General features: G+C 53.8%; 1 protein-coding gene across 1 annotated transcript in view; it reads right to left on the bottom strand.

Moving 5' to 3' along the window:
- The window catches only part of Ahnak2 (AHNAK nucleoprotein 2), a 39703-nt gene extending 23170 nt beyond the window's left edge, over nt 1-16533 (bottom strand). The window contains exon 1 of the mRNA XM_076922076.1: nt 16464-16533. Within this exon, the coding sequence (XP_076778191.1) occupies nt 16464-16518 (55 nt within the window). The 5' untranslated portion in view covers nt 16519-16533. The remainder of the gene's footprint in view (nt 1-16463) is intronic.
- Nucleotides 16534-16935: the final 402 nt, after the last annotated feature.

The following is a 16935-nucleotide window of genomic DNA, read 5'->3' as shown; positions in this document are numbered from 1 at the left end:
CACTGAAGGAAACCATGCCTAGAGTTAAAAGACCAATGGAAGGTTCTCATAAGGAAAGAGAGTGTATGGGGTAAGAGGGTTGTGACATTGTTAGACTGCTTGCCTGCCGTGCACAAAGCCCCGGGTTCTGTCTCTGGGACTGTGAAGCCCAGCTCCGTGGTGCACACTGGTAATCCCAGCACTTGGGAGGTAAAGGCAGGAGGCTCGGGAGTTCAAGGTTATTTTCAGGCCAGCCTGGGTTATATGTTGCCACGTGTCACATAAGAATAAATAAATCCAACCCTGAGTTTTTAAAGCCAAACTTGTGAAGATCCTGGAGAGGAGTGTGGCTGAGAGGGACTCCACAGTAGAATGGAGGCGCCTGAGGTAAAGGCTTCAAACTGGGTCTCAGGTGCAGTTTGAAGAACACAAGAGGAAACGCTGAAGAAAGAGGAGTGGAGCAGAGCCTCTGTAACCCACTGGGCAGCCTTCACATCGAAGAAAAGGCAGCTGGAGAAGCAATGGAAGGAACCTGGTAGGCCTTGTGAGACAGATGTCTTAGCAGGTAAAGGTGCTTGACAACCTGAGCTCAAAACCTGGGATCCGTGTGATGGATAGAGAGAACTACCCCCACATGAGCCGAATGGCATGGACACCTGCATGTACATACACACATACTCACACAGTCACACACACACACACACACTCACTCACATACACATTCACAAACACATATGCTCACACACACTCATGTACACACACATAGACACACTCATGCACACACGCACTCTCTCACACACACACTCACATGCTCACACTAGACACTCACACTCGTGCACACACTCACACACACTCTCTCACACACATGCTATTTTAATATAAAAGAAAAATATTTTAAATCCAGGTTTGCAGACACATGCTTCATGCTTGAGATCCCAGCTACTCCAGAGACAGAGGCAGAAAGATAGCAAATTCAAGTCTAGGCAACGCAGAAAGACCATGACTCAAAGTAAAAAAATAAAATAAACAGAAGGCAGGGTGTGGTGGTGCACACTTTTAAGCCCAGCAAACTAGAGGTAGATGCAGACAGATTTCTGTGAGTTTGAGGCCAGCCTGGTCTACAAAGTGAGTTCCAGGACAGCCAGGACTACACAGAAACCCTGTCTCAAACAAACAAACAAACAAACAAGTAAATATTAAATAGAGAAGTATGGGAATCAGAAGAAAATACAACAATATTTGCAAAGACTGAAATTAAAGAAGGTTTCAGTCAAGAACTTCCTACCCAGCAAGCAATCCTTCAAATACTGGAAGAAATAAAGGTGACCTCCTAGAAAGATGACCATTAAACCCAGAGAGACATACACAGAGAGAGAGAGAGAGAGAGAGAGAGAGAGAGAGAGAGAGAGAGAGAGAGAGAGAGAAACACTTGCCTTCCAAGAGTGAGTACCTGAATCCGATCCCCAGTCCTCAGAACCCCCTGGTGTGTGAGGAGAGATGAAGCCCTGAGTGGGTGTGTGTTAATGCTCAGACCCACGGGAACTGGTGAATGTTCTGCTGGTCCACGTGCTAATGTTGACAGAGTGGACAGAAATCTTGGCTCCAGCTCCCTCCTCCCAGATGACTGCGACCTGAGACTCTTTCCACCACACTAGTTAAGCACTCAGTCTTGTGCTGTACATGATAAACGGGCCGGGGTTCCAGGATGTGTGTAAATGGTGCTTCTCCATCAGAGTGAGCATGGCCACCCAGCCCCCGCTTTTCAGTATGTGCTTCTGTGTGTCTGTCCTTTCTTCATTCCCTTGTTGCCCTGGTCAGGTTTCCTGGACCAACCCATGCCAGACAGGCCGCCCTAGACTCATTTTTTTTTAAAGGTAGGTGAGGTGGCTTCTTGCATTTGTAATTCTAACATTGAGGAGGCAGAGGTAGAGATGTCCTGGGGCTCACTGGTCAGTATCCTCTGCTGGGAGAACTTCCAGGCCAGCGAGAGACGGAGAGATGCTGCCTCAAAACAATAATGTGAACAGTACCCAGGGAACAGCATCTGAGGTTGACTCTGATCTATACACACACACACGCACACACACAGACACACATGCACACACATACACACTCACACACATACACACATACACTCACACACTCATACACATATACACACTCACACATACAAACTCACACACATAATCTCACACACTCACACACATACACACTCACACACATACACATACTCACACTCACATACACACATAGACACACTCACACACATACACATACTCACACACATATACACACTCACACACACACATACACACACACACACACACACACAGGATGACTTCAAACTATGCATACTTTAGAAAGGATAGTTTGTAAATGGTCAATTAATACAAGAAGAAATGGTCAGCACAGCATCCTAGTGCCTTTCACAATCTGGGAAATGCACATAAAAACCACAGAACTCGCTCCTGCTCCTGCTCCTGCTCCTGCTCCTGCTCCTGCTCCTGCTCCTGCTCCTGCTCCTGCTCCTGCTCCTGCTCCTGCTCCTGCTCCTGCTCCTGCTCCTGCTCCTGCTCCTGCTCCTGCTCCTGCTCCTGCTCCTGCTCCTGCTCCTGCTCCTGCTCCTGCTCCTGCTCCTGCTCCTGCTCCTGCTCCTGCTCCTGCTCCTGCTCCTGCTCCTGCTCCTGCTCCTGCTCCTGCTCCTGCTCCTGCTCCTGCTCCTGCTCCTGCTCCTGCTCCTGCTCCTGCTCCTGCTCCTGCTCCTGCTCCTGCTCCTGCTCCTGCTCCTGCTCCTGCTCCTGCTCCTGCTCCTGCTCCTGCTCCTGCTCCTGCTCCTGCTCCTGCTCCTGCTCCTGCTCCTGCTCCTGCTCCTGCTCCTGCTCCTGCTCCTGCTCCTGCTCCTGCTCCTGCTCCTGCTCCTGCTCCTGCTCCTGCTCCTGCTCCTGCTCCTGCTCCTGCTCCTGCTCCTGCTCCTGCTCCTGCTCCTGCTCCTGCTCCTGCTCCTGCTCCTGCTCCTGCTCCTGCTCCTGCTCCTGCTCCTGCTCCTGCTCCTGCTCCTGCTCCTGCTCCCTCCAAGACCCTTCCCCCTATCTCCAAGTGCTCATGGCCAGCCTCCTCTACTTCTCTACTCCTGTCCTCTCTCTCTCTCTTTCTCTTTTATTCTCTCTCTCTGCTTTTCTCTGACACTACTACCCTCTTAACTCCTCTCCCCATGCCCACTATGAATAAACTCTATTCTATACTTAAAAAACAAAAAACAACAACAACAACAAAAAAAAAAAAAACAAAAAAACAGAACAATTAGCTATCTCGGCATCCACGGGAGTGGAAGGCTCTTCTCAATGAGGGGTGCAGGGGCCACTGGACATGGAAAAATACTAATGTTTATCTCTGATTCAGCCACAGAAGACATTAATTTCATGTTAATTGCAGTTCCAGAGTTAAAGGTTTAATAAATCTTAAAAAAAAAAAAAAAAAAAAAAAAAAAAAAAAAAGTCTTAAACAAGACTCAGAAGTATCAGCGCAAGGAGATGGCTCCTTGGGTAAAAGTGTTTGTCACCAAACCTGATGACGCAAGTTCAATCTCCGGGACCCACACAGTGGAGGGAGAGAACTGACTCCCACGAGTTGACTCTCTGATCTCTCCACACACTGTGGCACACTGTTTCTACACACACACACACACACACACACACACACACACACAATCAATAAATGTGATTTTACCCTCCTTTTAATTGTCCCAAACGAAGTAAGTGAGAAATCAACCTACCTTAAAATGTAGAGCTTCCATCATGCAAAGACACCAACCCGTGAGGTTGTGAACATCCATGCCACAGCATGGGGAAAGATATTTATAAGACATTCATCAAATATAGGCCTCCCGCCCAGAAAAGACAAATGATTCTTGCAAACCAAAACAAAGGTGAAAGCCCATAGAAAACTGGGCAAAGGTCTGGGAACATCTGCCTAGTGCGGGAGAAGGCGAGGCGAGAAGCAGGCACTCGCTGGGAGAGGGAGGTTAAGGAGCAAGGAGGGCGGGCAGGTGGGATGTAGGACTGTATGACGGTGGGACCAATGCTTAGCACAGTGCGTGCCCAGCACGTGAGGTTCTGTCATGCTGTTCTCAGCAGAGGGGCTGAAATGACTGTGCTGAGGGAGAGGAAGCTGTAGGCAGCTGGAATTCCTGTCCCATCCTAGGCTGAGGTGAACGATTTGGAAAACAGTCTGCTGCTACTTCCCAGGCTATTGTGGCCTACCCAGTGACCCTGCAGCTCCAGGGCTAACAGACACCAGCATGTCATTGTAGTTCCAGCATGCTCTGCTGTCCCAGCAACGTGTGTTCGTCACTGGTTACTGTCCTACCACTTTCTGTCTGTCTGTCTGTCTTCATTTCTTTCTTTTAAGATTTATTTACATATTTTATGTATACAAGTATAGCTGTCTTCAGACACACCAGACAAGGACATCAGGTCCCTTTACGAATGGTTGTGAGCCACCATGTGGTTGCTGGGAATTGAACTCAGGACCTCTGGGAAGAGCAGTCAGTGCTCCTAACCACTGAGCCATCTCTCCAGCCCCTTGCTTTTGTTTTGAGACAGGGTTTCACTATGTGCCCTGGCTGTCCTAGAGCTCACAGAGATCTGCTTGCCTCTGCCTCCCAAGGACTGGGAATAAAGATGTGCGCTACCATGTCCAGAACCCTACAAATTTTCTAAATGATATAAGTCAAGAACCTTCTCTGTGCCAGAAGACCAAAAGGCAGTGAGTGAGCGGCCTCGTCTCTCTCACTGCCTGCCTTTGTAAATAAAGTTTTATTGGGACTTAGAAAAAACAAACAAAGCTCCCCCCCCCCCATCCCCCGCAACACACATAGAAATCCAGCTTAAAGTTCCTAAATATTCAGAGAAAGAACAGTCCTGATAGGCCCTGTACCCTGGCTGGGCCTGGGCTCCAGGAACTGCCTCCACATGGGAATCAGTGCTCCAGATAGATAAACAACCCCACCCTGTCCTGAGAGGTGGAGTCCCTGTCACACAGACTGTCTCTGTCAGTAATTCAGACCTGTGCACTGGCTTAATGACTCTCCCACGGGGACAAGGAGTGCCGGGTCTAGCCGGGTTATGGCTGTAGCTACTGTGCTCTGGCCATAATGTACTGTCTGACTATGAGCAGACCTGCCTCCTCTCTGAGCCTGGGATTCCCACTGTGTGCACAAAGGCCACCCTGTGGATCCTGACACACCAGGCCCCAGTGCCACCCCTGAAGCATGCTGACACACCAGGCCCAAGATGCACCCCTGGAGCACCCCTGGAGCATGCATATCAGAACTTGCCACTCTTGCTTCTCCTCGTACCTTCCTTGCTGCTGTTCTTCTGCAAGGTGGTTCTTAAGAGGGCTAGGGATGTGGTGGCGCACGCCTTTAATCCCAGCACTTGGGAGGCAGAGGCAGGCGGATTTCTGAGTTCAAGGCCAGCCTGGTCTACAGAGTGAGTTCCAGGACAGCCAGGGCTACACAGAGAAACCCTGTCTCAAAAAAAAAAAAAAAAAAAAAAAAAAAAAAAAAAAAAAAAAGAAAAAAAAAAAAAAAAAGAGGGCTAGGGATGGAGCTTTGGGGGTTGGTCCTCCCAAGAGAGGTGGGGAGGACCAAAGACGGGCTACCAGCTCCCATCCTCGCTTTACCTCTGCTCTTTGGGCTAAACCACAGACTCCAGGACATCAGCAAAGCCAGAGTCTCAATTTCCCCATTCATAAAACCGACCGTAGACAAGATAATACCCAAGAATGAAATATCCCCGGAACCTTGTGTCAGTCAACCGTCAGGCTCTATCCCCATCCCCCACCCCACCCTAAGTCTCTGTCCACGCATCCCACCAATGCTGGGGCTCCCAGGATTGCTCAGAGAATCCACATTTTACCCTAGACACATATTGACTTCAGGGATGGAGAGAGAAGGGGACAGGGCAGGGGATGTGTTAAGAGCTGTAGGAGGGACCCTGGGTTAGCGCCCCTTCCTGGAAGCCAGGCCAGGGTAGGTAAACCTAAGTCTTCCTGTTTCCCTGCCTGAGGCTGGAGCTTTGGCCAGGGCCCAAGCTCAGTACTGGATCAGATTGGGGTTCGAATGGGAGCCCGGAATGGAAGAAACACACACACACACACACACACACACACACACAGCCAGGTTGTGACCTAGCCCTGAGAAACCGTACTCCAAATCTGTTTCGGGGAAGTCTCCTCGTGAGTGTCAAAAGCCCATGAGGAAAAGCGTTGACAGCTAGAAAGTCGGGCCACTGTGTGCTGGGAGTCCAAGAGGGGAGAGAGGGAAGGAAGCAAGAAACAAATCAGCCCTGGCCTCCCACTGTCTGGGGTTCAGGCCCCTTCTCAGGCTTAGCAAGCTTCTGGATGCACAATCTCACCCACACAGCCCCCCTTTCCTCATAAGGATGAGAAGAACTGCCAGAGAGGAGGCATGGACTTTGCCACCAGGGGGCTAGCAGGAGCCCAGCCGCCCCTACGCCACGCCTGCCCACGAATGCACAAAGAGGCCAGTGGAAACCCTACTGGTTGCAGAATGAAGGCTGCCTACCCCAGCCATCTGTGGGAAGGACGTAAGTCTGAGTGCCCAGCCTCACCCACCTAGAACACGACGCCCAGGCCTGGGGGACAGGGAAGCACCTTAACTGCCTGCCCACATATGTCTCTCAAAGGCAGCTCTGTAAACAGCCCAGCTGTGAACACTGCCACCTTGATAATGACACAGGTTGTTGACAGTCACCAAAGCCCCGTTTTATAGAGGAGGAAATGGGACACACCTGAGCCAAGCCTAGCAGGTCTGGCCACTGTCACCTGATATTCCCCCCAAATTCCCTGGCCCCTCCTCAACATCTCAAACCCTTTGCTCAGTCCCAAACATTGCCATTAGCTTCCCACTCCTACGGGCAAAAACCTGCACTCAGGGTGTGGTGGGGCTGGGCAGGGGCACGGCGGAGGTGCTGTGGTGGAAGCCCCTGGTTTGGAGAAGCTGGAGTTCCAGGAACTGTTTTATGGTAAAGCTGAAGATGTCAGCCTCAGGGGAGAGTGAGGGAGGTAGGCAGGGGCTACATAGAGGGGCATGCTGCCCCCACAATCTGTGACTACCTCTCTGTTGGCGACCATCAGCAGGGCCATGGAGGGAGGGTGGGTCATTCACTTAAACATGGAGGGAGGGTGGGTCATTCACTTAAACAAAGCTAGAGTTTGCATTCAGTCTGCTTTGACTTCCAGGTGGTGGGCACATTTGCATGTTACCAGGGTAGCTGAGAGGTCCACAGCTGTCCAGTAGCCCGAGACATGCATTCACATGTGTCTAGTCAGGGGTGTCCCTCTGAACTTCCAGCAGTGGCAGCTGGGGCCCAGGGCAGGCTCACAGTAGAAAGGCCTCTGCTTTCAGATTGGGATCTCTGTGCCTTTCATGGGCTCACATGCACCCCACCTTCCGTGTTCTCAGGCCTCACCCCATCCTGGAACTTCACAAGGCAAGCGCTAAGCTAGGATGACTGTCACAAGACCTTCAGACCTTGTGGAGCAACACCCGAGGCAGTGGCGGGCCTGCCCACTCCATCCCCCAACGCTTCTGGAGATAAGTCTGAGACTAGGAAGAGAGCCAGCTCAGAAGGGCGAAGGGCCGAGCCACCCAGTCCAGGGCCAGAGCTCTTCCCCACATAGGCCAGCTATGCCCAGGAGAATGTTCACATTTTTTCTCTCCCAAAACAAGCTTCTTGGAATCATCTATGCAAGACTTCTCTGCCTGCCTCAGTTAACTGCTTCTCCCTGTGCCCAGGCCTTCTCCCATGCTGGACATTTCATAGGCTGCCCTGCTCCCTCCCCCTGCCCCCAGGCAAACACACCGGCAATGAGGCAGTCCTGTTGTTACCTCTGCATCTCCCCAGCACCTGGAGGGAGCTTGGTACACAACAAACAAACGTTAGGACAAGAAATGACTTAAGGAAGGAAAAGAAAATGAGAAAATGAACTGCTCAAAACTCCCAGCAAGGTGGAGTGCGACGGCGTGTGGCCATGAATCCCGGCACACGAGAGGCAGGGACAAGATGACAGGAAGCTCAAGGCCAGTCAGAGCTGCACAGTGGGTCCAGAGCCAGTGTGGGCTACTGAGGAATGCCATGCCTCAGAAAATCAAAGTAAAATGGCATGAGCCACCCTGCACAGACACTTAGAAAGGTGCAGAGGGACAGCAGCAGGTGGACCCAGGCCAGCTCCTGCATCTGGAGAAACTGAAACACAAAAAAATATACTAGCCTATCAATCCCAAAAGACTCAGAAGCCAGCAGAAATGGCCACCACGCCCTCAACCATCCAAGAATAGACCAGCTACCCCGATCCTATTGAGTAAAAGGACAAAACCCTGCACATCAGGGACAGTGTGACCCAATGCGGGCAGTCTGCAACTCCAGTCCCACCTTAGGAACTCCCAGTAAAACTCAGCTCTTGTCTGAGGCAACATCCATGGCCACCCAGGCTTCTATACACCAAACCAGATCAGTGGAGCAAATCTGGGGACCCCTCCCTAGGCCACGAGGCCCAACCTTGCAATTCCGGGTCCCGCTATTAAAATAGCTATTTGGTCCCTTTGGCACCAATGTCCCTCACAACTCAGGCTCTCTCCAAGCAAAAGCTACTACGTATACCAGACAGGGGCAGGGCTCGGGCACTGGGAGTTCTGTGGCAGCCCACGGCCTGCAGTGCAAACCGGGAGGTACTGCTCCAGGCCTTCTTAGTTCGTGCCATCTGGGGTCCAAACAGCTCCTTGCTAGCACTTGCCCAACCCAGCCTGCCTGGCCCTGGCACACATTAGTTGGAGCCACAAAGACCTGACACCCCTATCCTTCAACATCAACAGGGAGCAGAACAGGAGGAAGATGCCCAGCCCAGCTCTGCCCCTCCAGCCTCCCTTGCTGGCTGCCCCTCCAGCCCCCTCTGACCTGCTGAATGGCGAGAGGGGCAGGTGCTGCGGGGCTGAGCCCAAGGGGACAGGGTGTAGAAAGGGTTCAGCCACTTCTCCGAAGAGGACACGTTCCCAAACTTGTCTAGAAGAGATCCTGGGCTGGTTGCCTCCCACCAGTTCCTCCCCTCCGCAGCCCCTCCCCTCACTGTCCCTCCTCCCAAGTCTTCAGCCAGGCTAAGAGCCCTGCCAACCCCCCCTCCAGCACACACACACACACACACACACACACACACACACACACACCCTACCAGAGGGAGTGGGCGGTTCCCCTCACAGGCTCCATTCCATCTCTGGGAGCCAAGGACCCCACCCCAGCTCCCCAACCCCCACGAGCCCAGGCAGCTGACCTGAAGAGGAAACGCCTGCTGTCTGACTCACAACCACTACCCCAGCCAGTTACTGTGTAAGCAGCCGCCTGTTGTGTGGATACACAGATATGAAGCAGGTTCTCCCATTTGCAAGCCTCAGGTCTCAGTTTCCCCTGTGGTGGCTGGGGGTTCTAGAAAGGGAAAGGTGGTTCACACCTGGGAGATAGAGACAGGCAGATCTCAGTGAGTTTGAGAGTGCCCTGGTCTACATCGCAAGTAGAACAGGCAGGGCTACACAGTGAGATCCTGTCAAAAAAAAAAAGAAAAGAAAAAGAAAAAAAAAAAAAGAAAAAAGAAAAAAACGGGCTGGAGAGATGGCTCAGAGGTTAAGAGCACTGACTACTCTTCCAAAGGTTCTGAGTTCAATTCCCAGCATCCACATGGTGGCTCACAACCATCTGTAATGGGATCCAGTGCCCTCTTCTGATGTGTCTAAAGACAGTGGCAGTGTACTCACATACATAAAATAAATTTAAATACATATATATATATATATATATATATATATATATATATATATATATGAGAGACACTCTTCCCCCAACCCCCAATTAAACCAATACAACACCTTCCTAGACCTCTGGGAAATTGCATCTCCTCAACCTGTAGCTGGGTAAGGGGTACTGCATAAAATAGGTGTATCTGGACCTCAAAACTGACATTTGTACCTTATGTCTACCCTTATTATTTAGAGATTAGTGATGGCTGAGAAACCTGCATCCTTGGGCTTCAGCTCCCAAGTCTCCCATTGCTCGGATCCGTTCCCTCTCACCTCATACTGGCTCTACTCTCAGTCCCTGCTTGCTCTAGGTGGCCAGCAGGCCGAGGCAGGAGCCACGGGGTGTACTCGATGTTGCTCTGCTGGGATCCCAGGGCAGGCTGCAGCCAGTCTCACACAGCTAAGCTAAGGGGTCTAGGACAGGGAGTGGTCAAGAGGGTCAGTCCTGCGAAACACACCAGACCCCAGATCAGCATAACAGCCCAGAAATGAGAACCACTGGAAGTGGTAAGCGAGGCCCTCAACTGAGGTCAAGAAGTCAAGAGCAGCCTGAGATAGCCCAGGGATGGGAGAAGGCAGGGGTCACTGGTGGGCACATGGGCAAAGAGACTTCAGGGATAGCCTCAGTCTGGACAGGCTTCCTTCCCCCAACCTTGGCCTGAAAACCTAACGGTCGTGGATGTAGAAAACAACTCTATTTATGTGGCCAAGGGAGCTGGCTAGGTCCTCTCCCCGCCTCCTACTCCAGGGCCCCACTCCCAGGCAGCTCTCACCTGGGAACTCTGTTTACTGCCTGACACCAAGCCAAACTGTCAGCTCTAGGTGGAGCAAGGCTGGCTGAATCAGCAGAGAGCTGCAAGTTGGGGCGCAGAGCTGGCATGAGGCGGGAGATGCTGTCCCGGAGAAGCTCTCCCGCTGCCACTGGGTTCTCCTGAGCCTGGCCGTCCACCTAGTCAGTACCCTCTGCCCGGGAGGCCCACAGTGTCTTCTCACTCCCTTCTTCTTCTGTCCCTTGCCCCACCCACCTGAGAATCTGTGATCACCACCACAGCAATAGCCTTACTCTAGGTCCCACCTCACTGTAGCCAGAGGGAGGGTCCCTGCGAGGGGACCTGCTACTGGGTGGCAGAGTCATCTCTACCTGAGCAGGTCATGATCCCCTAGCACGGATTCTGCTGAAAAAAAAAAAAAGTACTGCCATTCCCATCCCACCCAAAGCTCCTAGCTAAGGGGCACCACACCGCTGCACAGATGGCTCGGAGATGACAGGGTTTGGGGCAGGTGATGGTAGGAAGAGTCGGAATTGTGACTTTAGGGGACCCTTGTCCATATCCAACCCAGAGGGGTTCATGCGACTCTCAGCAGGCTTTGCCTACCTCAGATCCTAAGGATGCCCACACACCCTGATCAATCCTTGACTCCACGTCACAGACCTCAATGGTCAGGTTGAGTCTGTGGAGAGCAGTGGACATCTGCTGAGTCACAGACCCAGGTGTCCGGATGTCTCAAGTCACGCCTACTGCACAGGCAAGCCTGCTAGAAGCTGCCAGGACCCCAGCCCAGCTCTTTGACAACGTGGGAACTTGGCAGTGACGAGACCGGGTGGGGCTGGGGGCAGCTGCTAGTGACTCAGCCGAGGGCATTCCCAGGGGATGCGTCACAGCACGGTCTGGGTGCTGCGGCTGCCGGCCCACCCTCTAGCAAGACCTGCCAATAAAGGAGCCACCCAGTAGTGGGCTGCCGGCCAGGCATCTGTGATAGGCTACCCTTCTTCCTCCCACAGAGGGTCCAGCTCTCAGGAAACAAGGGCTGCTGGGGGATCCAAGAAGGCATGGGAGGGACAAGGCAACTGGAGCGCAGTGCCTGCTGGCTGCCTTCTGCTCTGACCTCTGCTTTGCAGCAAGCAGGGGCCCAGACTCCACTGGGAGGGGCTGAGTCACCTGCACTTGCAAATCCTGGTGCTGGGCAGCCCCTAAGGAGCAAGTGACAACCTGAGGAGGCTCAGGTCCAGCTGTTTGAGCCCTTGCTGCCTGCACTGTACTGAGGCAGGAAACTGACCCGAGGTCCCTTTCCAGACTGCCTCACAACACCCGGCCACTCTGCCCGCCATTGGGATAAAAGGACTAAGTCCACAGCCAGGATCCTCGCAGAGGGGCCTCAGCTCTGTCCTCTATCCTCACGTGTACATGTTGGGGCCAGGTGTGTACTGCAGCGTGCTGGCCAGGGACGAGCTCGCAGCCAGAGGCAGGAGTGGCTGGGGGTGTTTCTGCCATGTGTGGGGTGTGGGGAGTGGGGAACACAGCCTCCTGCCCCAGGCCTCCTGGGCCCAGATCCAATTTTCCGTCTGAGAAAGTGCTTCTGACTATTAAATATTTATCCTAGCAAGGCAGGCCTTGGCTCTCTTGGCCTGTGACTTCCAAAAAAAGAAAAATAAAGGGAAACCCAGAGGCAGAGGCAGAGGACAGGAAGACAGGGCCCCTAGAGAAATGCCCTTCATAGGATAGCAGCTTCCCTGAGAGTGGGGTCCAAAATCGGGAGTTCAATGTTTCCACCTAGGACTCTGGTCCAAACTAAGCCTCTCTGAGCTCTCAGATACACCTTTCCCACTGTTCAACTCCAGTTCCCTGGCCCCTGGCCCCTACCCAGATTCAGCCTGGTGAGCAGAGGTACTGTTGCCTGTGCTCTCTCTCCTCATGGACTCTGAGCCCTCGGTGACTCCTCCATGTATCCTCTGTCTGTCTGCTCTCCCCCCGAAGTTTTGGGACCTCTCAGGTATAGTGGTACCAGCTCTCAGATACGGATAGATAAACAGACAGGCAGAGATGAGTGGGCATCTCTCACACCATCCCTGAGTGCAGGATCTGCCTCCTCCTGGGCAGGGATCAAGGCTGTCGAGATCGTGGCGTTTTGCTCCTGGGTGGCAGTGATGCCCAGGTAGATATGAGTCTCACTGTCTCTGCCACGGCTCGAGCCCCTCCTCCCCAGCCAAGCCAACCCAAGCTGCACCTGAAACACAAACATCTTCAGTAAAAGGTGTGGAGGAGGTCACAGAAGGAAGGGCACAGAGCACAGGAGTAAAATGCTCCCAGCAGGGTCAACAACTAGTTTAGCCCAGGACAGAAGATGGTTTCTAGGCAGAAAGGAGAGTAAAGGCTTTCCCACTACAGGCCCAGCCCAGATGGAGGTGGGCACGGCTGCCAGGGCCCAGGAGGTTGGGAAGCTAGAGGATCTGCCCCTCAATCTTCCTGTCTACTCTCAAGCCCAAACAGTCTCTTTCTTGGCTGATAAAAGCAGACGCAGCCTGTGGCTTGGGGGGAGCAGGATGAAGCCCAGTCCTGTCATGGAAGCCATCCAAATAACGAGCCTTACTGGGCAGTCGAGATGTACACCTTTAATCCCAGCTCTACGATCCCAGCAGAGTCAGGGGAATCTGAGTTCAAGGCCAGCCTGGTCTACAGAACAAGTTCCAGAACAGCCAAGGCTATGCAGGGAAACCCTGTCTTGAAAATAGACAGAGAGAGAGAGGGAGGGAGAGGGAGAGCGAGCGAGCGAGCGAGAGAGATAGAGGGTGAGAGAGCGAGAAAGCAAGAAAGATAGTGAGAGAGCGAGAGAGAGAGAGAAAGTGCACGCGCAAGAGAGGAAGACTGGGGAGAGAGAGAGACTGAGCGAGACAGAGTCCCCTACGTCTTTACTCTGTCTCCATTCTAGGAGAAAGTGATTATCTCGGGTGCCCTCCACTGCTTCCTCTTCAGTGCCTGTCCCACCATGGATCTATCCAGGCTGAGCTGGGGCCACCAGAGCCCAGCCCCTTTTGTGTCCTGCCTGGTAGTGCAGGACAGAGTTAGTACCTTTCAGAACCACCTATCATCTCTCAAGGAATATGCCTGTGTCTTGGCTGGGCGCCCAGAGAGTCCCACTATGCTCAGCATCCCTGCTCCCTGCTTCAGTGCCCCAGCTTCAGAAAAGGAACAGAGATTCCCACCAGTGTGGGCAACCCTGCCCAGGAAATGACAGAGCAGAACTAGCATGTGTCCTCTCTGAGGTACAGTACTCTCTCCCTCTCTTCCTCTCCCTCTCCTCCTCCTCCTCCTCCTCCTCCTCCTCCTCCTCCTCCTCCTCCTCCTCCTCCTCCTCCTCTTCTTCTTCTTCTTCTTCTTCTTCTTCTTCTTCTTCTTCTTCTTCTTCTCTCTCTCTCTCTCTCTCTCTCTCTCTCTCTCTCTCTCTCCTTTCTTTTTCTCTCTTCCTCCCCCCTCTCTCTGTCTCTCAACATGGATGCCCAGGCACTCCTGAGCACAAATGTCAGATCTGGACCTACACCCCAACCCCAAGGCTGAACCCCTAAACAGTTGCCCTGACCCTATACTCTTTGGGGAAAGGACCTAGTCACACCCTGGCCCCCAAGCCCAAAGAAAGAACATCCAGATGCCCCCTCATGATGTCACAGCACCTAGGGACTCCCCAGATCCAGCAGTAATTTCTTGAAGTGTGTTGGCAGTTAGTGCCTAGGCTGTGCCAGGTTCATGCAGGTGCAGCACAGGGGTCACAGCTTTGAAACCATGATTCCCTGTCACTCTGTCTGGGGTTCAGCTCTGCCTCTGGGAAGAAACCCACATGCCCTGAGAGGTATGGCACCCAGCATCTCTGGGGGCAAACATGTCAATCAGAATCAGTGTGAGGTCCATCTCACTGTGGGTAAAGGTACTTGGGCACTCCTGGGTTGGGTGTATACAGCACTACAGCACCCACCCCACCCTCATCCAATCTTGTGTAGGTGCGTTCCCAGGATGGCCACCAGGGGGCAACCTCTGCGCAAAAAGACTGAGACAGGGCTCTCCCTGGGCTGTAGGAGGTGGAGAGCTGCCAGGGGTGGGCACCAGAGACTGACAGAGGAGGGCAACTCTGACCTGTTGTGAGTGGGCTACATCTGGAAAAGGCCTGATCCCAATCCTCCTCCTCAGTCCTTGGGAAGAGTGAATATTCCTGGGCCCCCTGTACAGGATTGAGGATAGCTTAGGCAGAACTCTCCAATCCCTTATCCTAAAAGCATCCTACCAGAGCTGCACTAGAGGCCACTGTTACTCTCTAAGGGCAGGTGGACACAAGGAGAAACTGTTCCAGACCCATCAGGGAGCCACCAGTTAAAAAAACGGGAAGAAACATCCTTGACTGGGCTAGGTCCAGCCTCAGGGGGCAGGATGCGGGCTGTGGGTAAAACGGTCCCTAACCTGAACCTGAGATTAAGGAAGCCACTCAGGAAAACTGGAGACAGAGCAGCCTTGGGTTTTCTCCCTCTGGGAAGACCAATCTGTGGGTCAGGACCAGTATGGGCATTGAGAGAGAGGGGAGGGCATCATTTCTATCACTGTTGGGGGGGGGTGGTCAGGGCCCTTGGGCTCCCATCTGTGTGTGGGAGAGTCCCATCAGGAGGACCCCTGGAATAGCAAAAGGTTCTGGAAGAGTCCCAGACCTCAGTCCACACAGGACAAATGGGCCTCAGGGAGGATTATGGTGACCCCACTCTGGGTACAGAGGATGGCAGGCAGGGCCACCCTCCGCATAGCACTCTGCACCTTGAACAGCCTCATAGTCAAAACTGTTATCAACTGTCTTCTCCAAAGAGAAGAGTCCAGCCTGTACTACTGCAGAGGGATCCAGCCTCTACCAGTGCAGAGGGGTCCAGTCTGGACCAGTGCAGCTCCTCTGTCCCAATCCCCTGGCCAGGTGCCCTGGGTGTGGCCAGGCTGCTGCATTAATGACCCAGAGTCTGAAGGGCAGTTTCTTGCTACTCCACCCCACCCTCGAAGTCACCAGAGGTAGGCCCAGGCTAGGACAAGAACCATCGGGTAAAAAGCACCAGGTACCCACTCTGCCACAGATGCTCAGCGAGAGAGGCACTGACCATCCTAGGGTGAGGGTGAGGGTCAATTTCCCTTGACTAGTGAACAGGACCCTACTCAGATCCCTTAGAAAGCCCAGACCTCAAAACCACCCCTGCCCCAGCCACACCTAGTTTGTCACCCACATACATAGTAGCCACACGATGGATCCAGCACAGCGCATAGCCTGTTAGCCCCGACCTAAGTCCTGGTCTAGTCAAGGATGGTCCCCTAAAAAGCAGGTCAGAAGCTAGAGCTAGCAGCAGGTCTCCTAGCCCAGGACTGACTCCTGCTCGCCTTGGGCCTGTTCCATCCAGTATGAAGCACACCTGCCTCCGAAGCTGCCTTACTAGGCAAGGGAGCGTCCCAAAGGGTTACTGGAGGATCGCGATGAAAAGGGAAGAGACAGTGACAACGAGAGAGTTCGGCGTGCAGGGAGCCACACAGAGTAATGGAAACCCGAGGAACAAAGTGCGCTAAAGAGATGGGGGGGGGGGGGGTAAAAGCATGAGGTAGGCACAAGTGCAAGCGAGATGCAGAGACCCACAGATCCAGCAAAGGTCCGAAAGCACGCGAGACCCGCCCGCCCGCCCGCCCGCCCGCCCGCCCGCCCGCCAGCCCCTATCCGTCTCTCCTGCCCTTCCTGACGCGCGCAGCCTGTCCCGCACTGCGCGCCCCCGTCACGCCCGCAGAGCCCACCCGCCCGAGGGAAGCGGGCTGCAGGCGGGGATGAGGCGCACCACTGCCGGGGGCTCCGGGCCAGGTGGGCAGCACCACGTGGAAGCAGTCGCACATCTTGGCGGCTTGTGGTGCGGGCCAGCGGTGGCCCTGCGCATCCAGTCGGGATCCCGGAGCTGATGCGCCAGGAGAAGGGCGGTGCCCACGGCCTCGCTGCCCGGTGCTGCCGCGGGCAGCCGGGCTGTGACTGCAGCTAACTCTTGGGGTACCTCCAGACCTTGGCTCCGGCCCCGCCCCGGCCCGCCCAGCCGGTGCTGACCACTCCGAAAGGGCGACGCGAGCGGTGCCGCCGGTCTCATTCAGCCCATTGGTGGCTGCAGCCGCGACCCCGCCCCATGACGGCCCCGCCCTGTCGGACCCAGGCCCTGGTGGTCCGCCCCACCCCTAGCCCTCCTCCCCGCCCTCCTCCAGATTACATTTCTAGAGCAGCGATCCAGGGGCCACCGGATCCCTGGACCCGAAATCCAGGGCTAC

Source organism: Arvicanthis niloticus, chromosome 23, assembly GCF_011762505.2.
Source record: "Arvicanthis niloticus isolate mArvNil1 chromosome 23, mArvNil1.pat.X, whole genome shotgun sequence".
Lineage (NCBI taxonomy): Eukaryota > Metazoa > Chordata > Mammalia > Rodentia > Muridae > Arvicanthis > Arvicanthis niloticus.
The sequence above is the reverse complement of the archived record's forward strand: the minus strand, read 5'-3'. Positions and strand labels throughout refer to the sequence as shown.